The sequence below is a fragment of the Mauremys reevesii genome, linkage group 7 (genome assembly GCF_016161935.1).
Source record: "Mauremys reevesii isolate NIE-2019 linkage group 7, ASM1616193v1, whole genome shotgun sequence".
NCBI classification, from domain to species: Eukaryota; Metazoa; Chordata; order Testudines; family Geoemydidae; genus Mauremys; species Mauremys reevesii.
In genome coordinates, this window is record NC_052629.1 from 118,417,103 (window position 1) to 118,439,443 (window position 22,341).

At 40.7% G+C, this 22,341-nt stretch overlaps 1 protein-coding gene across 1 annotated transcript in view; it reads left to right on the forward strand.

Annotated features, from left to right (window-relative positions):
- Positions 1-6,293: 6,293 nt before the first annotated feature.
- The window catches only part of SUCLG2 (succinate-CoA ligase GDP-forming subunit beta), a 215,016-nt gene continuing 198,968 nt past the window's right edge, over positions 6,294-22,341 (forward strand). The window contains exon 1 of the mRNA XM_039482509.1: positions 6,294-6,436. Within this exon, the coding sequence (XP_039338443.1) occupies positions 6,353-6,436 (84 nt within the window). The 5' untranslated portion in view covers positions 6,294-6,352. The remainder of the gene's footprint in view (positions 6,437-22,341) is intronic.

The following is a 22,341-nucleotide window of genomic DNA, read 5'->3' on the forward strand; positions in this document are numbered from 1 at the left end:
TATTGAGAGTGCTCAACATTGTTGGAACAGAGTGTTTTACACCTCCAGCTTATCTCTACTGAAAATCCTGAACTTGCCTTCCTGCCTTATTGTATGGTAGGCCCTTTGCAAAAGAGAATAGTACATTTTTTGTAAATTCCACTCTTTTCAGCCAATTAACTTCTTTGATAATTACTGTACATTTCCTTTTTATATAAATGTATATAGTCTGACCCCAAAAGGCTGAGGAACTATTACTACTCCCTCTGGTATATCCACTTTTGCTGTAAATCTAAAAAAAAAAGAAGATTGGTTCCTTTCAATCCTTTTTCTCCTTCTTAGCCAAGTATTTTCTTACCGAAAAAGGCTTCTCATGTTGTTAAACACCTCATCACACCTCTGTTCATAATTACCGAAATCAAAGCTATTATGCAGCCTAACAATGTAAACTTCTCTGTAGCCCCAATGAGGCAAACTGGATGATGATGGCAAGAGGAACAAAGATTGTTGTTGCACTCTTCCTTGGTTGAATTGCTCCATTTCATACAGCTCTTTCAACAAATGCAGGGGAGGCTGGTGAAATCGGAAAGAGGGAAAGCAAAAAAGGTATCTAAATGCATGTATTGTCCTATCCATCACTTGGCATATCTGACAAATTACTATGTCCCTTTATACAATGTTTGGCCAAATACTAAACTGAGACTCAGTGGATATACTATAGAAACTGCCTCTTCATGCAGCACTATTTGCTGCTATTCTAAAAAAATTATACTGTAATTGACTCAAGACAGTGCAGGCAAGACTCCTACCTACCCAAGGTATCCTGCATTAAAAGAACATTTCCTTCCAAGTACCACGTCTCTATTTCATCCAGGTCCTTCCTTCTTCCTCCACCTTCAGTTTTCACACTCCTTTTCCTTTACAAAATGTTATGCCCCTATTCTAGTACGGTTTAAGCTAATATTTCCCATCATCCACTCAGTCACCACCGGACCATATAACATACCCTTTCTTATTTAGGGCCAGCTTGTGCTTAGACTCATGCAGGAATGCTAGGGAAGGAGGGGTGAGAGAGAGAGAATGCAGGAACCAGCCACATCTCAAATCTCAAGCTACTAGGACCCAGGTACTCTAGTGACAATGGTACTATAAACCATTAGGACTTTGGCCTTGTTCTCCTGCCCGTCTGCACCAGACACCCAAGCTGGGCCAAAGTGAAGGGAAGTACATGTTGCATCTTGCTGCTACTGTGTATTCTCCCCGAAACACTGTGCCAGCTTCTGATACAAACTGTTTTCTACTTCATCCTCTTTAACTGCCCTTATTTACCAGCTGCTTCTTACTTATGTCAATGATGTTCTCTGCTCATTTTGTCATTCTGGCTTTGACGCTATGTGCCATTAGTTCCCTGTTCTTGCCTCCCCTTTCGCGTTGATATAGTGAGTCGTTTGACAGGACTTACTATAAAGTCCTACCAGAACATGGCTTAGTGTTATCTCCTTTTCATATATACTTACAATGACTATTCAGGAAATATTGTGGAAATAAATTGCTTTCAGTGTTTTTCTGTGGACACAGATATAATCACAGAAATACGCAGAAATATTTTTGCATGCTACTATCTAAAATACCTCGAAGAAAGGGTTAAAATTAGTCATAGGCGACAGCCGCCATATTATCAGTGATCAAAAGGAAAGCGTGAGGGTCATATCCTGCTCACTTTACTCACAACAGTAGTCCCACTGAAGCCAATGGGACTAATAATGTGAATAATGAAAGCAGGATTTGGCTTAAATATGCTTCATTACAAAATAGAAAACTATGTTATCCATAAAAATATAAATGCTTTGTGCTTCATTGCAGTAATACTGATTTTATTCCTGACATGTATCAGCATGAGCTCAGATACATTATTTAGGAAAATATTTTTTTTAAAACAAATTGCCATTCAGCTCTGCTGGCTATAATGAGTTTATATTTGTCAAATGGTTTTATGTTTAAATGAAAAGTTCATGATAAACAACCTTTCTGAACTGCAGGATACACCATCCATGGGCTGGCATGACATTCATCTTTAGCAAATAGTTTGGGAGGTAATCTATGTGGATATGAAAATGAGTACATTATTTCACTATTAACAAGTACTGCCAAGTTGAAGAAGAGGAAATCTGAGAACACCTAAGATTGTGTTTTTCCTTACTAGTTATGATTCAAGGAAACTTTAAAAAAAAAGTTTTTGCATTAAAACTGTCTACCATTTGGACTGAATGATGATTCGTGCAGTGATGCCTGGCAGCATGTTTCTTTAGACCTTGTTTAATTGCAAAAACATTTATCGATTGTTCCATACTAAAGAAAATCCAAGCACAAAAGCAAAAGCTTTGGACTAAAGTCTGGCTTTTGTTGTTTTGTTTTTGTCTGGTGGAGATACTAGAAGCCAAAAACAGTTTCCCTAAATACTGTGTACGCTGGACTGTGAGACAAGGTGGGTGAGGTAATATCTTTTATTGGACTAACTTCTGTAGGTGAAAGAGACAAGCTTTTGAGTTTATACAGAAGACCTGAAGATGAGCTCTGTCTAAGCTCAAAAGCTAGTCTCTTTCACCTATAGAAGTTAGTCCAATAAGAGATATTATTGTGACACTCTACCTCAGAATAGCATCCTGGAATCCCCATATTCAATGCTATCATATAATTATATGTTTTTTACAAAGTATGCCTTGTGAGGTATCATTTGAAAAGTCTTGATCTTTTGAACATTAATATCCTGCTGGATTGGATGTGCTATCATTATATGTGAGGTTATGAAGTATTGCTTTATATGTTACCGAAATATGTTGTGAGAACACACACAACCAGCCTTTCAGTTACAACAGTGGAGTAGCCAGACATCAGTTAACGGCTCACCAGTACTCATCAAAGAAAGAATTCATAATCCCAGAATCTATGCAATGGAGACTTTTCAAAGAGAGCATGTATGCAATGGAGACTGCTTGACCAATGGGTACTGACTGACTCCCATGTCACAGCATAGATATTTCCAGCAAGCTGGAAGAAACTATAAAAAAGGGGAAGTGACATCAGTTGGCCTCTCTCCCTCCCCTCCAGTCAACACCTGGAGGAATATCTGGAGGACAAAGACTTTGAACAGGGAGGGTGGTCCCAGGATGGAAAAGAGTCTCACCCTGTGTATTGAGGATCTGTAACTTGCTTGTACCATCTGTCAGGATGAGACACTGCTTGATTCAAATCCTGTTTAGTTTGTAGAAGTTAGACTGCAAATTTATTTTTTTTCTTAAGTAACGAACTTTGATCTCTACACTTGCTCCTTATAATCGCCTAGAAATCTATCGTTCTGTAGTTAATTAATCTGTTTTATATTTTACCTAAAAGTGTGTTTTGGTTGAATGGCTTGGGGATCTCAGTTTACAAGGCTATTGTGTGTCTACTCCACACTGAGGGAGTGGCAAACTTGATAACGAACTAACACTGGCCAGGCTTCTGTTCAGTGCAAGACAGTACAGTTCTGGGGAGCTGGGGGGAATTGTCTGGAGTCTCTTTATTGATGGTTCATGAATAGCTGGGAGAGCATTCATGTAACTCAGTTGGGTTTGTTCCTGCCTGTGGATGGCTGTGGAAGTGCAACGCCTGTCAGAGGCCTGGAGCTTGACATCAGCATAACAGTGAGAGGCAACCCAGGCTGGTGGGTTTGGGAGGGCTCAGCAGTATCCCAGCCCAGGTTGCACTCTGGGGACCCTGTCACAATTATCTCACCCACCTTGTCTCTCTAATATCCTGGAACCAACATGGCTACAACAACACTGCAAACTACATAAGACAGAGGCAGAGAGCCTTAGATGCATTGCAGATAAATTTGTACACAAACCTACAACTCTAACTCACATGAGTAATTCCACTGACTACTCACCCAGGTAAAGACTACAGGATCTGTTTGAAAGCTGCAGCATGTGCTCCTCAGAGTAAATATGAGGCAACTGGGAGTGCAGGATCCCAGACATGGCCCCAACCTGTGACTATGCTCTGTTGGCACCAAGCAGGACCTCTGGGTGCATTACATGGATGTAAAGCCTACTGCTTTGGAGACAGTCAGGCCTAATCTTGCCTGCCTCCTGTGTAGGTACCTGGGTGTGAAAAATGAAGATCTTTACATCTTCTCCTTCCTTATATCCTGCACAGAGGCACCTAGAAATCAGCCCTTTGAACGAGACTGGATTTTTGCACTCCCTTTTTTGGTTTGGTAAATCTAAGCAATTTAAAAAATGCAATGCAGACACTTCTTAACTATTTATATTACTGTGTGAAAGTGTTCTTCAGACTATCAAATGTTATTGGTATATGCAACCCACACATATTGTCTGAAAGTTTATATATCTGCTATATATAATGCAGAGAGCTATAATAATTTGTTTAATTTGTGGCTGGATAATGGTGTGTTTACTGATTCATACTCAAGAAACTAAAAATTAAATTATATTTTTTCCATCAGAGTACTGAATACTATACACAATTCTCTGCAAGAACAGGCACATGCTAGTTTTTATGTTAATTCTGAGGACTGCACATTATAATACAGTCAAAAGCAGAATCTTCAGAAGCTTTAAGTATATTACAGTATTTCATATGGGTAGTAGCTGTTGAATTCCAGACTTGCCAGCAGTTGGGTTATTATGCAATTGTAGAATTTTTGTAAAGGAAGTGCAATGTTGTTGGTGTTAATAAGAATCCACTGATACACACTTTCAACCCTAACTCTTTCTTAAAGTTTTTGTTGAAGAATATGCCTTTTTTGTCAATATGCCTTAGGCATTCACAGCAGGGTTCTCCTTTGGCTCTCATCACATCCTTGTCTTGAGAAAAAGAGATTTCAAATCGTTTCTTCATCCCACAATTTACAGAGATTGTAACATAAAATGGGGATAATAATATTTACTTACCTACCTCTCAGGGTAACTAATGTTTATATATCATTTTGAAATCCTCAGAAGGAAGAATCAGTTTAAGTGACATGCATCATAAAATATTAAATTGTTATGAAAGATCACAAATGTGTTTTTTTGCTGTACACAGTAAGGGCTCTAGGCCCAGCATATTTTTGTACATGGCACATTCCTGTCACATATGCAGTGGAAAGATTTGCAACTTTCAGCTGTTTCCCCAGCTGGGAAAAATTATTCTCAGATAAAGATGGTGGATCTGACTCTGAGCTCTGATAGTCTTCCTCTCCCTGAAGTCTAGGGGCCAAGATTTTCGGAAGTGACTAGTGCTTCCAAGTATATAAAGTTTTAGGTACTCATCTGAGACACTTTACAGGGGCCTGATTTTCAGAAGCCAGGTGCTCAGGACTTGCAGACAATCAAGTTTAGGTATCAACAATGGAGGTACCCCAAATCAGTAGTCACTTTTGAAATTTTAGTCCCCAGTTTTTACTTTGTAACAAGTATGAGGCGGGGGCTAGGCTGTACTTTGTACTGAATGGATGATCTCTCATGCAGCAGCAGAGCACATCATGAATTCTTTCTGTAAAGCCAGAGATTGCAGGGTTAGGGTGAGAAGAGCGAATTCGGACTGGGACCCCCAAACACAATGTCCCCTGCCCCACCTAGGGTGACCAGACAGCAAATGTAAAAAATCAGGAGAGGGGGTGGGTGGTAATAGGAGCCTATATAAGAAAAAGAACCAAAAATCGGGACATTTGGTCACCCTAGTCTCACCCCAAAACACATGCCCCTTCCTTGCACATGATACCCCCAAACATACCCCTCCCCACCCAGAGTGACACCTCCAACCCCCCACCTATAGTAACTCCAAACACTCTCCCCTTGCTCACACACACTGACACCCACAAACAACCCTCTCCCACACACAGACATCGACCCTGTAGTGACACCCCCAAAACCCCTCCCCCCACAGTGACACCCCAATACACCCCTACCATAACACCCCAAAACCCCACACAGCCCCTCCCCCTGACACCCCAAATCCCCTCCCGCTACAGAACCCCTCCCCGACACCTCCAAACCCCTTCCTGCTATACAGCCCCTCCCCCGACACCCCAAACCCCTTCCTGCTACACAGCCCCTCCCCCCACAGACACCCCAATACACAACCCCTCCCATAACACCCCAAAACCCCACACAGCCCCTCCCCCTGACACCCCCAAACCCCCTCCCGCTACACAGCCCCACCCCCCACACCCCCAAACCCCTTCCTGCTACACAGCCCCTCCCCCCCACCGTGACACCCCCAACCCTACTTCCCTCCACACAACCGCCCACGGGCCGCGCCCCGGAGGCCGGACCGGGCGGCGGCGGCTCCTCCCCCGGCTCGGGGCAGCCCACGTGGCCCGGCTAAGATGGCGTCTCCCTTGGCAGCCCAGGCTGGGAGCGCGCTGCGGGGGCTGGCCCGCCGCTCCGCCCTGCTGAGGGGCAGTGTCCCGGTGAGTGCGCCCGGCTCCCTCCGCCCGCCCCGGGCTGTGCGAGGGGGGGGCGCCCCTTCCTCCCGGGGGTGGCAGGGCAATGGCCCTCCCGCCCCCTCTCCTTGGGGGAGGGTGATCATGGCCCCCCATGTCTCCCTCTCTCTGGGGGGGTCGGTCAGTGGGGGCCCCTGGCCATGGTGGGTGCTTAACACGCGCCCATCAGAGCACCCTGCCGGGGCAACTCTGCAAAGTGCTGCCTGTCTGTACCTGCTTCCTGTATGTCCCACTCCATGCACCTGATGAAGTGGGTTTTAGCCCACGAAAGCTTACGCCCAAATAAATGTGTTAGTCTCTAGGATGCCACAAGGACACCTTGTTGGTTTTGCTGATACAGACTAGAGGCTGAAATCTGCGAAGTTCACAACCCTCCTGTTTCAGAAGTTTTCTTCTTTTTCCGCTCTCCCCTGCTGTGCTGTCAGAGGCAAGGGCAGCTCCTTGTCCTAAAGTCAAGGGCAGCCCCCTGCAGTAACCTAATAATGGCACAGAGGTTATCTGAGGTTTAAGGTTATGCCCCTACAGCTTTACAGCAAATGAGGTATGTGCAGGATTTGTCAAAAATATGCAAAAAACCAGGTACCTCCAGTGAGCACGGACACATCTTCCTGTTTAGTTTATGGAACTTGGCTTTCTTCTGACTTCAGCAGTGTCATTTATTTGGGAGTGTATTAAAATCTTAAATACTTACATGGTATTATATTTGCAGAAAGAAAACAACAAGAGGATTCTGATCATGCTTCCTTTTGCCCATGTAAACCCTTAACAAGTTGCAGGATCGCATCCTAAGGCATAATCTACACTTAAAAGTTAGGTCCAAAGTAAGAACTGTGCTCAGAGTGGGGAAATTCCAACCCCCCTGTGTAGACACGGCTAGTTCAGTGAAATAATTCTTCTGTCTACCTAGCTACTGCCTCTCATGGCACGTTTCAGGAAGGAGGATTACATTGAAAAACCCCTTTGGTCGCTGTAGGAAGTGTCCACACTATTGCAATAAAGCAGCATAACCATACTGTTGATGTGGCCAAAATCAGCAAATGGAAAGTGGTCTGCCTAGTTTTATTGTGTTTGACAGCTACTAAGTTTCACTTCTGTTCTATGTGCAAGGCTTATATGACCTTTTTCAAAATGTGAACTATAGATTTAGCTCTGAAAATACATACCTACTGCTTGTTCGGATTTCCCATTTGGGCTAAATTATGTAGAAATCTGGTAAACTGAAGAGAGTTCCTTTTTTTGGGAGCCTGTTTAATTACAAAAGGTCATCTGAGCAATGTTGTTATCCATTTTCTTGGTGTTGCTTAATGACACCAAAATTAACATTTGTGTAATTTTAACCAGGATGTGAATATTATGGTTTAAATCAAATTAAAAACTACCTCCTGATAACTATCTCCAGATGGTTTCTAGAGTAGCCTTTTAGTTTTGGTTAATTATTTCATCTGCAAGTCTTCCCTGCTAGGTGCCCGCTCCTAGTTTTCTTAATGCAAATGTAAAGTGTATCATGGCTGCTCATTATTATCTTGTTAATAGCTATTTGACAATGGTGCAGAATGCAAAGATATTATATTTTAATTAAATCTATTGTTAATTGTTTTTAACTGTGGAAGAACTCAGCATAATACGTTATTTAAACAATGCAGTAGGAAAGACATTATATTTCTAGTAATATTATTATGCCTGGGATGGTGGAATAAAAACAAAATGGGAAGACCACCAGATTTGCCCTTGGTGCTCTTTGTTCTAGGAGTACAAATCCTTTAGGCTTCTGTGCGAATTGCACTTGTATAACTAAGGGAACAGTTGGATCTGTGATGCCCAGGGTACACTAGTTTATCTGAGAAGGTCAATAATTGATCTACATGCCGTAGTTTTGTGGTCTTAGTGGCATTATGAAACATTTAATGAACCACTTCCTATAGTCTTTAAATTAGGCAAAACTTCCCTGTAAGTTAATGGGAGTTTGGTGTTCACCAGGACTGCGTGCTCAGGCTCAGGGTGTACAGTAATAATCATGGGGATAAAATTAGACATGCATTGTAGACACGGTATCATTGGCAGCCAACCGCTTTATTTTTCCTTTTTTATCAGGTCAGTAGCTGCACAGATATTTGCTTTGGTCCATGCTTCAGAGAATAAGTATTTTCCCAGCAGCAATGCCCTCTAGAGCTAACAAAGCATGTTTCAGTCCTGTTCTGCTCTGCAGGTGTCATTCCTGGTAGTACAGTATTATGTGAGTTTTATTTCAGATAAAGTATGCTGTTGATCCTGAACATCACTTAGTGGAAAAGAAATAGTACTTCTATGTCTGCCTGGACCATCTGTAACCGGAGGCAGATTACATAATTGTTCACTCCTAGTTCAGTTTTAAATCTAGAATTACCTGTACCAACTATATCCACCTTACTTTTCTATAAAGTAGTTAAATGGTAAATGATCATGGGTGTAGTATTTGACAGTTAGATTGAACTGATATTCAAGGACATACTTTAATCCAAATCTAAGTACTGTCAGTCTTATATGTTAGCCCCAAGAACATGATTGGTGCTAAAGAGGTGATCCTGGCTGGCACAAGATGCTTACAGTGTATAATCCTGATTCTGCAATATTAATTGCACAGGCAGATGCTTGCACCTGTCTGAAGCTGTATTGACTTAAGTAGGGCTTAGCGGTGGGTGCGGAGATCTGTCCATGTGGATCGGTTTGAACAATAAGACCCAGATCCATAAACGTATTTGAACTCCTAACTTTCTTTAATTTCAGTGGAAGTTCAGCCTAAGTATCTTCTGAGGATCTGAGCCTTGTAAACAGTTACCACAGGTGATAGGGCTCAGTTCTGTGAGTAGTCCCACAGAAGGTAATAGAATTATTCACAGTATTATTGTAATAGAAATAAAGAACGGTGATTCTAAAGGTTTTTATTGCATTTCCTCCATGATTCCCCCATTTAGCTTCTAATTCATTAAAAAATTACTGTAGTCCAGTCCTTCAACCAATGTGTGTAACCTTTAACTACTGTGAGTAATTTCACTGATTTTGATGACACTATACAGATAGTAAAGTTAAGTGTATGCTAAAGTGTTTGCTGGATTGGGGCCTTAATTTGTACATTTTGTATATAGAAGTAAGGACTGTGTAGGCCCCTCTTGCAGTCTGAGGTAGAGCTCTTTATTGTCATAGTATTCTTTCGTAAGTATATTTGTTCTGGAATTTAGCCCACTGCCCTGTAATCTTGGTGATTTATTTGCAGAAATGATTTTTGTCTAGAATGGGTGTTGTGCGCTATACAAAAATCATGGATCTTTTTCTTGTTGCCAAAACTGACTGCACTGGCCATTACTGTATTGAAACAAAGAAGTCATTCGAATGAATGTGGGTGGTACTGCCTTTGAAATCTTCAGGAACAAACACATTCCTCTATAAAACTTAATTTTAACGGAGCAGTATATAGTACTTAGCCTTGTCTTTTGTCATAGTTCCTGGTTTCAGAAATGATAGGACATTTCTTATACTTTAACTTTCTGTTGGTTGTTACATTTTTACAGGTGTTAGAGTAAATTTCATAGCCTGATTCCTAACTTCCTTTCTCTTATATTTTTAATAAATTATGCAATGGTTCTTGCTTACAGAGATTATATCTTATCAAGTCCTTCCGGAAAAATAGGACATGGATCTCAATTGTCCGCAGTGTCCCTGTACAAGAGAATGCAGCCCCACTCTTCTTGGAGCAATATTTATAAAGAGCTCTGAAAAACACTCTAGAGACCATGCTGTGACACACTTCAATGGAACTCACTGCACTGCCAGCCTACAAGATTGAAGTCTCCTCTTTTTTTGAGTGGGAGTTGGGTCCTATGGGAGTATAGAGTGTTTTCAAAATAGTCTCAGAAACAGTGAACTAAATTTCAACAATGAATATAAACAAGGGATAATTGAGACTGGATTATTACAAAGTGCTCAAGGCAGTTCTTCAGCCTTCTAGTGCAAAGTGCATACTATATGGAATCAGGTATCAGAGGGGGAGCCGTGTTAGTCTGGATCTGTAAAAGCAGCAAAGACTCTTTGCTACTATATGGCATATATGTCTAGAAGAGCATTCATTGTGAATCCTTATTCTCAGTCTCCGCCAACATGGAGAATCCCCTTCCATGATATAAATCTTGTCAAGTCTTCAGGAAAGATTCCCTCTTTCATGTCTCATTGAAAATGTCAAATTATGATTTAGTGACAGGAGTCACCTGTAAAAACTTGCCAGTTGCCTTAGCAAAATTAGCAAGTTTTTAAGGGTAACCACTGAAAATTCATAAAAAGTCTTCCATTGTTTCTGCAAATGGAGAAAACTTTCCATCTGAAGAAGGTAGTGATACAAATAAAATTCATGCTCTGCCATACCACAAATGGATATATTGAAAATAAATTATAGCCCAAAAGCAGAATTCTCACACTTTTCCTCTTGGGTCTTTAGCTTCATAAGAACCCCTGGAACACTAGCTCCTGCCAATTATCCTTTTGTGGTCTATTATACAATACATCCTCACTAGCCCCATTGTTATAGTCCTAGATGTTCCACCTCCCATGGCTACTCTGAATTTATCCACTTTCCAAGGGCCTATAAAATCACTGACTATGCTTTGACAACCTGCTAGTGAGTTCTTGTTTTAACTTTTTAAGTAGTGCTTCCCATTTTACTTATTATGTTTTTACACCTCCTGCTAACTTTTTCCTTTGTTTCCCCACTTTCTTATATTTCTATTTCCTCTCCCTTAGTCTTCTCTTTTAATAACTCTCTCTTTTTCCTCTTTGACTTTTTTCCTCATATTTTTTTTATCTCTTTTCCCCCTCTCTTTTTTATAAATTTTTTTGAACCTTGAGAGATACTAGAATATCTTACCTGAGTGTGTAGAGACTCCATCTCTACCTTTCTCTGGGCATGGGTTTTTTCTTACTCTTTATCTGTTTTTATATATGGCTCAGTTTCTTTTTTTCATCTACACAGTATTTCCTTTAATGACTAATTTTTTTTTTTGAGGAGATTCACATCATACACTACTTTCATAGATATTTTCGTGATTCCTATTTTCCCCTCTGCTTTTTTGCTTTTTTGACCGCTTCTTCATTTTATTTCAACTATCCACGAACACTCCAAGTTCTTTTTTCCATCCTTTTCAAATTTCATTTGCCATTTTTCATTTATTTTTGTATTTTTTTTTCCAATTTCTTTTCCTTTGTTTTATCTTTTATTAGTTTACATTTTCTTGCTATTTCTTTTTTATTTTTTTTACTTCTTTTTTAGTTTTGTTTTTCTCAATAAGTTTTTCCTTTTACTCTCTTTACTATACTTAGTTTTTCACTAGACTACCCCTTGAACAACTGTTTACCCCCTTCTTTCTCCCATTCTTGACACTATTTTGTATCTGCAATTTTTACCCTTTACCCCTCCTTCCTACCACTAATTCCCACCTTTTTCCTTCTGTTAATTTACATTTTAATCTCCTTCTCAGGCCTTTGTTTTTTCTCCCTCCTCAGCTAATTTATGAAGAGCCACACTTCTTTATCCATTGTGTCCTTAATTCCCTGTAAGTACATCTTGTTCTGGACCTTATTTCTTCTCTAATTTTTTTTACCCATGTTATTTGACCTTTATGTTTTATTAAGACATGTTTTGACCCTTTCAAACCAACTATTGTTTTTTTCAATTTATTTTCTTTAATGTTGATGTTGATTTTACCTGTGTTTAAACTTTCTTTATTTCACCGGGAGTAACTAGAGCCCTTTTCTAAATTTAGCAAATTCGCCTGTGTGACAGCCATTAATAATTGATTTCGATTCTTATTAACGTTATTTCACCCTAGTTAAACACATTGAGTACTTTCCAAAAATTTACTTGTTAATTTCTTCACATCTCTATCTGTTAAACCTCTGTTTAGTTTTGTTTCATTATCAGTGTCACAGTTACTGTCTAATGTGACTCACTCTAGTTACAATCCTTATCAGTTCTTTCACAGGTTGGTCATGTCAAATCACTAGTCTCCTGTCAGTTCCTCATCCTCAGCTCTGTTTAAAAAATCTCCCTCAATTTATAGTTCCTCATTTTCTGAGTGAATCAGTTTATTTCAGCTTTCCGATTGTTTTTTAGTTTAATAGCCAGTTTGTTTCCTCATTCTTTAAACATCAGGTTTTGGTTGTTTAGCTTTTCCTTTGCTGTTGTTTTTAAGCACGTTGTTTGTTTAAACTTGCCTTTTTTACCTTTCGCTCTTTATTTTCTTTCACTTTTCTCTGCTCTTTGCTTCTTCTTACTTTCACTTTACTTTCTTTTTCTTTCTTCTTTCTTTTTTTTGACTGACTGCCACTTTTTTTGGCTTTTTCTTTTTTTGGCTCTTTTAGTTTTTCTCTTTTTTCTTTTTTTGGGGTTTTGTTCTTTTTTTTGTTTCTTAATTTGGGGTATTTTAAAGTTCGCCCACATTTGGGGCAATTTTCACTTTTTCTTTTGTGCTTTTTTAACTTTGGGTAATACTTTCCCCTTTTTTTTGTATTTGAAATTGTTTTTGTATAGTTATTGCAGTTGGGAACTACTTATGTTGAATGGTTAGTTCAGGGATGTTGAAATTTATTGTATTATATGCACTATTTTTAAGGTATTATGGTCTATATCTCAATGTTGGAGCACCCTTTACAATAGTGGATGCCTTGCCTTATGCTCCATTCAGCTACCTAGTCCAAGCTGCAGTGCCTTAACTCAGCAATCCATTGTGAAGTCATTGTCATTTGTAAATTTGATCATCCCTGCCTGTCCCCAGTCAAATGTCTATCTGTTCTATTCTTCATTATTTTACTCTGAAATCCTTTCTAATTAATAATTCATTCTATTAATTTTGATTCATGTCCTGGTCAATATTGGGATATATATTACTGTCTCTAATTTTTATAGAATAAGATTTCTTTATCCTAATGCATGGCTACTCTATCCATTATCACTCCTAATTTTGATTTTTTTCATTTTGAATTTACACTTTTTGAATCTACACTTCTTTCCCCTAGAGTGCCTTTTCTGTTCTTCCTCATGATATATTTGTCCTTCTGGATTATTTATTGTCCCATTGATGATTCTCATTGTGTCATTCCTCTCCTTTATTCCTCCTCCTATATCTCCCATATATTATATCAATCCACAGTTTTATCACAATATATAGACTTCCATCTTATGTTATTATTTTACTGCTGGTCCTTGTCTTTCCCTACTTATTAGCCTTGTATTTTCTGATTTTTTTAGATTTTTTTGATTTTGAGCCTGACTTCATTATCCCCTTTTTATCTTATATTTCTTTTTCTCTCCCCTCTTCCTGCCTATCCTTAGACATATCATTCTCCTCTCTATTCTCCAGTCCCTATCCTTCTCATTCCTCTTCTACTGAACAGTTCTCCCCCCTCCTCTCTCTTTTACATCTCCTTCTTCTCCTTTTTTTAATTCTTAGCCACTTAATTTTTTCCCCACTTTGAAGCTGGCATCTTTTTTCTCCTTCTCCATCTCTTCCACTCCCCCTCCTTTCCCAGTTCCTCCCTCCCCAGTGTGAACCCCTCCTCCTTCTCCACATCACATCCCTCATCTCTCCCTCTCTAGCTCTCCTGCCTGCCCCCCTACCCCCTCACTGGAGCTGGAACTGGGGAGCATTCCTGAAAATGCCACCATAGAGGTCATCCTTTCAGTCCACCATAGAGGTCCTAAATTTCTTCTCTTCCACTCTCCTACCTATCCTTGTGGTCTATCTCCACCACCACCTTCTTCCTCCCACTCCCCCTCCTCCTACACAGCTAGAGATCCATACCTACTCCTCAGATAGCACCAGCGCCTCCAGAGACCACAGCTCATCACAGACCCAGCTATCTACTCATCTACCAGCTATATATACAGATCCAACTATCTAATCTTCTCCATTACCTCCCCCTGCCCTTTCCTAGGAGTTCCTTCATCTCCCCCTCCCCGGAGAGGCAACAAGGCAGAGGAGCACCATCTGAAAGAAGAACCCCGGAGAGGCAAGGTTTCCCTCCTCTCTTTCCCCTCACCTCTCTCCTCTTCCTTCTTCCTTCTTCCTCCTAGGCTCACCTCCAGGTGCTGTCTGGGACAATACTACCTTGTCCCTCCTCCCCCTGCCTCAGGCCCTCCATACCCTCTCTGCCCCTCCACAGTGTCCCCCCCCCCTCCTGCCACTCTCTCCTGGTCCAGCTCCTGAGGTTCCTGCACCACCTGCACAAACTGCACTGCACACGCGCCCACCACAGGGCACCCAATCATATAATACTAATAAACTCCCACTCACCCTGCTGCACTGCTGCTGCCTGCTGCTGCTTCTAGTCCTGGCTAAGTGGTGGAAAGTTTACAGTTGGTTTACTAGTAGTTGTTTTGTTATGTAGTTTGGTTTTTAGTTTTGAGGTTTGGGGTAAGGGGGGCCAGGGTTCTTCCCCCTTCACTCCTTCCCTTCCCCTTCCTCCCTCCTCAACTCCCTCCCCACTCTTCCGCTGCCCAGCTAACTTTATAAAGCTGGCTGCCCCCCTGCTGCCCACTGGCCTCTGGCCCTGCCCCGCAGCCAGATTACAGGGCAGCCAGCAGCCAAAGGCTCCTCAACTGCCAGCCCCCTTGCCCAGGTCCCACAGCCACACAAACAAACAAACACAAAAACAGACAAACAAAAACAACACACAGCAAGTAACCACACACACAAACAAACACACACACACACAACAGACAGTCACTTACCCCACAGATGCACAGCCTTCCCCTGGAGACCCTGGAGAACTCCTCTCCTGTTCCTGAGCCCCTGTTAGCCCTAAAGTTAAGCTCCCCTTCGGCTGCTGCGGCTTTATAAAGGCCTGCTGGCCTGGCCTGATGCCCGCCCGCCCACTAAGGCTCCAATCAGCCCATCCAGAGCTTTCAAACCTGCCCTCCAACTGCCAGCCAGAGCCAGCAGTCTCCCCAAACAAAAAAACAAAAAACAAACACAGACACACACACACTCAGCACAGCACAGCAAACCCCCCCCCACACACACACACACACACACAACACAGTCACTTACCACACATGCTGCTGTAGCTCCTCTCCCTTCCTGGAGAACTCCCTTGCGAAACTCCCTGTTAGCTTCATGTAAATTATTTAAACCTTTTTTGGAGATTCAGACTATACTTCAGTTTGACTCTTTGTGGATGACAGATTTGCCCTTGAGCTCCAGTTGTATTATGTCTAGAGGGCCTTGAACTCTGCAGGCATGCAGTGCATGAAAAGCTCGCAGATTTTCATGGATTTCCTTCCAAAACCCAAAATGTGGAGCAAACCTTTGGCCCATTCCTCCTGTGCTAATTTACAGAGACATGACAGTTCCATTGGACATTATGATAAATCTGTTATGGTATGGGGTAGCAGTGGTTATTACTGCAAACATATTTTTGCCCTGGTCAGATAATGTACTTTGGGAAATCTAACTTTAGATAGGCCCTGATCTTGCAAGTAATTCCATGCAGATAGACCCTTGTGCCTTTAAGACAGTGGGACTCTGAGCTAGTGACCACAGCTTTATTTAAAGGCAAAAAAACTTTGCCATGCATCTACTTTCTATTCTGCTTCTATTGAGCACTTTTCAGACTGTCTTTTAGGTATCTAGTAGAGCGTGTGTGAGTGAGACAAAGCCAGGTGGACAGAGCACTGCAGTGAGAGCTGAGAGGGACTTCTGGGTACTCATTCTGATTGTGACACTCTGAGGATAAGGACACTCATCCTCCCTGCCTTAATTTCCAACCAATTCACCTAAACAAATGTCACCTCACATGGGTATAGTTTGGCTTAATGAGCAGCTTGTAAAGCCTAGTATAAGAATAACTATTGGTAGGAATCTACTTTCTAATGTACTATTTATAGCCGTGGGTAGACACAGTCCCTGGAGAATCAATATTCATTTGGTGCTCTTTGAAAGAGTTCTTGTATAGGTATCAAAGTCACTTCCCTCCTATCGCCTTGTTTTTTCCCTTCCTCTGACACGGTAACATGTTTGGTAATATTATGCCATATCCTTGCAAAACATTGGGTCAACAGAAAATTTTGTTTAACCTCCATTTGATTCTGTTGTCTACCAAACAACCTGCAGAACAGATGTCATGAAGAATGCTTAGGAGGTTGAGCCTGGGTCCTTAATAACCACTGTCTCTTTATATACTTATTCCTCTCCCACCCTGTGTCAGGCTGGGGAAATTATTCCCTGTATATTTTCTTTATACCCTTCTCCTTTTTTTTTTTTTTTAAGGGGTTGACTGTCATTGTGAACTGTCGATTCCTTTGCTTTTTAGGGATGTCATTTTGTTAAATCCAGCTCATTGTTTTGTACAGTTTTGTGGTTACTTAACCAAACTCTTGCTGAGTGTCTGACCATGCCTTCAGTTGAGTATCTGAGTGTATTGTTCCCTCAGGCAACCCAATCTCTTTTTTGTAGCGTCAAGCATATACTTTGCAGCTTTGAGCATATACCCTAAGGAACTACTCCAGCAAATCCAGTTCTTTAATATGCTCTGCTGAAGAAGCAAGCTTCTAGCCATCTGCTGAACCACTTTATCTGTACTGTCATCTTTTTTACACTAAGTTCTTTAATAAAATGTGGGGCTTCATGATATAAGCATGACTGGTTATGACAGTAACTTAGAAGCTGGTAATTATGCACTGATCCATAATTAATATTTATTCAATTAAAAATCAGATCAATAGTTTAGAGACTTGGAGTTATGGGATGAAATTAAGTAGAGGAAAACTTTAGACTGAATATTGAAGTATTTTCTAACAGTGGCGTTTGCTAGACTTGCTTGGGAAGGGTTGGTACTCCCAATTGCTTGTGCCATTTAAAAAAAAAAAAGATTGGACAAAGCACTGAACACATACTGTAGGCAGAAATCCTTCCTTGGCATGACGATGTACATGATAACCTGAAGTCTTCTCTATCTATTTTCTGATTTATCCTGCTGCTGCTAACAGTCTCACATAGCAGCCAAATATTGTTGTTTGTCTAAAGGGAGAATTCAGAAAAGTTACAGATGGTAATGATAACATCTTTATACACACAAACATTTATTTGTAAGGACAGATTTATTTTATATTGTTAATCCCATTGTATGCTGAATCAGAGAAGAAAAGATATTCAGTGAATATCACCTTTATCTACAGGGGAATTACCAGCTTTCTATTTGGTTGATTCTCTCTCTCTCTCTGCTTGCCCATAGACTTCTCAAACAGCAACAGTGCTCCATCTTCCAACATATTGAATTAGCTTTTGTTTCTTTTTGTCTGTCTTTTGGTGACCTGACAACATATAAGTCACTATCTGCAGAAATCATAATTTTGTAGTTAGACACGTCCTCAGAGTTTGCATAGTGGATGCATAGTGGACTTTGTCTTAAAACAACCCTTTTAATTTATGTAAAGTTCCCTTTTTAATATCTTGGGGTCCATAGAGCATATGGTGTATTTCAGGGATCCCAAATGCGGTGCCCGTGGGTGCCATGGCGCCCGCTGGGGTGTCTAAGTGCGCCCACGTACTGGCCGGCGGATGAGCATCGCCGATATGACGCTGACAAGCTGTGTCATCCAGAGGCGTTGATTTTCGGCGTCAACGCCTTTGGATGACGCTGCTTGTCAGTGGCATTTTGGCGGCGACGCCTATTGTCAAGCGGCAACGTCGGCGGATGCTCGTCCACTGCCATGGTCCTCTGTGGTGCCAGACAAAAAAGGTTGGGGACCACTGGTGTATTTAATGATTCTGTGACAAATTCTTACAGAAATATAAAGTCCCTGATAGTAAGTCAGCATTCAAAATTAGGCCTGTTCTGTGAATATGAAGTGTTAAATTGTTGCTCTGAAAGTCATATATTTATTTGTGTATATTGCATGAAATACACTCTTTAGGTTTTGCTTAATTTGAGTAGTACTGATTATTGATTGGCACTGGAAAACACAGTAGTTTAAACATTCGCTTCTACCCTCTCTATCCTGCATAATTAATGGTTCAGGTTTAGTTTTTGTCTTTTCATAATATAAAGTCATGGATTCTTGCTGTCTATCAGTGAAGGACTAAAGGTTATATACAAGTTCTTATCAGTTAAATGAGGTTGTATAAGCTGCATTGTAAATGTTGCAACTTTCCTGTGTGCTTTCTTGCTCTGCAGAATGAATGTGACTTTTTATATAGTGTCCATGCAATTTAAGTTAATAAAGCTGAGATTCATCTTAAAGGTGGTGTAGTAGATGGAATGCTGACCTGCAGGATTCAGTAGACCTTAATTTATGTCCTTGTCCCAAACTGAATTAGGTTTTTATGATTAAACTGTACATGGAAGAGTTGCATTTGTCTGGAAATATCAGAAAGTGTCTCAGTAACAGCAATTTTAAAAACACCCAGTCATATGTTGTGTATTCAGAATACTTTAGGAACAATAAGGAAGCTCTTAGGAATAAAAACTGGCTAAGATGAAAAATGGGAAGGTATTACAAGAACAGGTAAACTCTAGAGTATAGATAATGAGCAATAGTCTCAATTTGTGTTGCTGAAAAAAGAAATGTTTTTAGTGTTGTTTAGTTTAGCTATGGTACCTAACTCTTGTCCACTTAAATTCTCCGTGAGATGTCAGAGACTTAGATGAATTCTGGCAGGGAAGTAAGGGTAAGGGAGATTTTTGAGCATATTTGTTAGCTCTCCCTGGTTGTCAAAGATTTTTGGCTAAAAAATGAATCAGTACATTAAACACTGGGCACAAATTACCAATGAAACATTTCATTATTCTTTTAGATCTTCCTCTATGGGGTCCAGAGACTAAAGAACAATTAAATGGCAGCCAGGAAGGCAGTTACTGCTTAACAAAATAAATAATAAAAAATCTCCTGATACACAATATTGGCATGAAAGAGTCTGGTAAAGGAAAAATGGACAAGTGACATGACTGATATCAGCAACTGGACGAAGAGTATCTCAAAAGACTTAGGTGGTACTGATGGGGAGATGGAGGAACTGCCCCTTACGTAACGTTACCTTCCGTGTGTGTGTGTGTGTGTGTGTGTGTGTGTGTGTGTGTGTATATATATATATATTTTATAGACCACTCCTATAACAATGAGCAAACTAAGATAGAGGTTAAGTGACTTGCTTGGTGCCACAGATGTAGTTGGGGCCAGAGCCACGTTGAGGGGTTCCTGACTCCCACTCCAGTCCTCAAATACAGAACATGAGCCGCTTCCCCTCTCCTCCCTTACTCCCATTTTTTGAAATGTCCAATATGAAACTGGTTTGAAGATGATTGGCCGGTTACTGATTGGCTCATCTACCAACAGCTGAGTGTTCTCGCTCTTCTATTCATTCTGTACTCTCACGCAAAGTTGGTGTGGGTTGGCATTGGGCTTGCAGGTGACCTGTCACTTAGTGCCTCATTAATGTTGTCAGCTGACAGGTAGGTAGTGTTTTTAGCTACTGGAAGAACACAGTTCTGATGAAGGATTGCTCTCTCTACTCCCTCAGTTCACTGATTAGCTTTTATTGTACAATGAACTTCCTTAGGTCTAAATGTCTCAATCATTTCAAATGGCTGAGCATATGCAGTGCATGTGCCTGCATTTCCAGGAAGCAAGATTGCTTTGTTTTAAAGATGACTTAAAAATAAAAGTCTATTTTTCTGATGTTTTTGATCAGTGATGTTGGAAATGTAGAAATCTACTTTAAGGTCAAAGTCTCTGATGATGAAGAGATAACACTGTTTGCCAGAAGCTGGGAATGAGCGATAGGGGATGGATCACTTGATGCTTACCTGTTCTGTTCATTCCCTCTGGGGCACGTGGCATTGGCCACTGTCGGAAGACAGGATACTACGGGGCTAGATGGACCTTTGGTTTGACCCAGTATGGCCGTTCTTATGTTCTTAATGCTGCTTATAGTGTTCCAGACCCTTGCTTTGGGATTTGAGGATGACAGCGGTGTAAATTTCCATCATGTGGTTTTCCAATACCCAACATAACTAATGGAGTAATACTGCTAAAAAGTGACCTGTGATAGGTGGAAAATGCTTGTAACATTTGGTCCCCTATTCCAGCCACACCAGTATCTGTGTGGCCCTTATTTAGGGGCTTGCCTCAATTCAATAATTTTTGACTTTTCAGTTTCTCTCCAACTGAATAACCCAGGAAATCAGAAGTTTGCATTCCTTCATGGATGTACCATGGTGACGAGCATATTTCAGTCTAGTCCGTGGAAACTGTCTAGTCTGATACTTCACAAAAGGGAGCTATGTAAACCCACCTGGATTTAGTAAACAGACTTGCATGTCAAGGTACACTTCGGACAGTTCTGTTTATGTATTATATTTTCCTCTATTTCTCCTATCTCTTTCTATTACAATGGATATTTGCATCTTTATTGTATAAAAATATCATGCTGCTAGCTGCTCAAAATCATAGTCCACTGGGGTGATGTGATTAGATACCATAAAGATTATTAGTATGTGACTTCAAGTAATACAGAACAGGAGCAGAAATTTTTTTAAAACAGTGATCCCATTTTATGCTTGATTCCCTAGTAAACAGAAGAGAATACAGGAAAATATTGGCCACACTGTTTCTAAATTGAGTGGGGAGGGATAGCTCAGTGGTTTGAGCATTGGCCTGCTAAACCCAGGGTTGTGAGTTCAATCCTTGAGGGGGCCACTTAGGGATCTGGGGCAAAAATTGGTCCTGCTAGTGAAGGTAGGGGGCAGTTCTAGGAGATTGGTATATCTCCAATTATTATTATCTATTATAGTGTTTATCTAAGTTTTCCATAATGTGTCAATGACTCTGGTCACCATGTCTTTGTGGGTCACATCTGAGAATATCAAATTCAGGACAAACTGTTGAGAACTAGGGCAGACACACTCCAAAACAGGTGGTTATTCTCCTTTTAAGATATACCAAACCAGCAACAAAAGGAAACTTCTGTTTGACCACACTGGCTAACAAGAAGTCAGAAAAGGAGTTTCCTTAGGCATTCCGGTCCTGGATTCAACACCCAGGCACTAGACTTAAAGATGAGTGGTTATTAAAACCAGTTTAATCAAATCAAAAGGTGGTTCTGCTCCTAAAGGACCAGCCACACACCCAGGTCAATAAACAACTCAGATCTTACCCAGTAATCACGCTGTTGCCAATCCTTTAGTATCTAAAATCTAAAGGTTTATTTATAGAAAGAAAGGTGAGAGTTAAAATTGGTTAACGGAACCAAATATATACAATAAATGCAAAGTTCTTGGTTCAGGCTTGTAGCAGTGATGGAATAAACTGCTGGCTTAAGTCAAGTCTCTGTTTGCTTCCAAATAATTGGACGCTCCTCAGTCCCTTGGTTAGAATGCTCCCATTAGTATAAGTTCATAGTCCAGAGACTTGAGCAGGAAAGAGGCAAAATGGAGATGTTTCCAGGACCTTTTATAGCTTCTGCCATGTGGAGGGAAATCCATTGTTTCAAACAAAGCCCTCAGCACAGCTAGTGGAAAATTACAGGTAGCAATATGGTGTTTGGAGTCACATGGTCAAGTCACATGTTCATGCATGATTTCACTAACCGCAGAGGGCATTACCTATACTCTAGTTATTCACATGAAAGTCCATCAGGCATGGATGGATGTCTTCCATGGTTCATTGTGAGTTAAGCCACTTAATTTAATGATCCCCTTAATTTGAATAGTCCCTTTAAGATGTGCAGGCTAAATACTTTATGGGTATTTAGCCATGACATGCATCCGACGAAGTGGTTATTCACCCACGAAAGCTCATGCTCCAAAACGTCTGTTAGTCTATAAGGTGCCACAGGACTCTTTGCTGCTTTTGC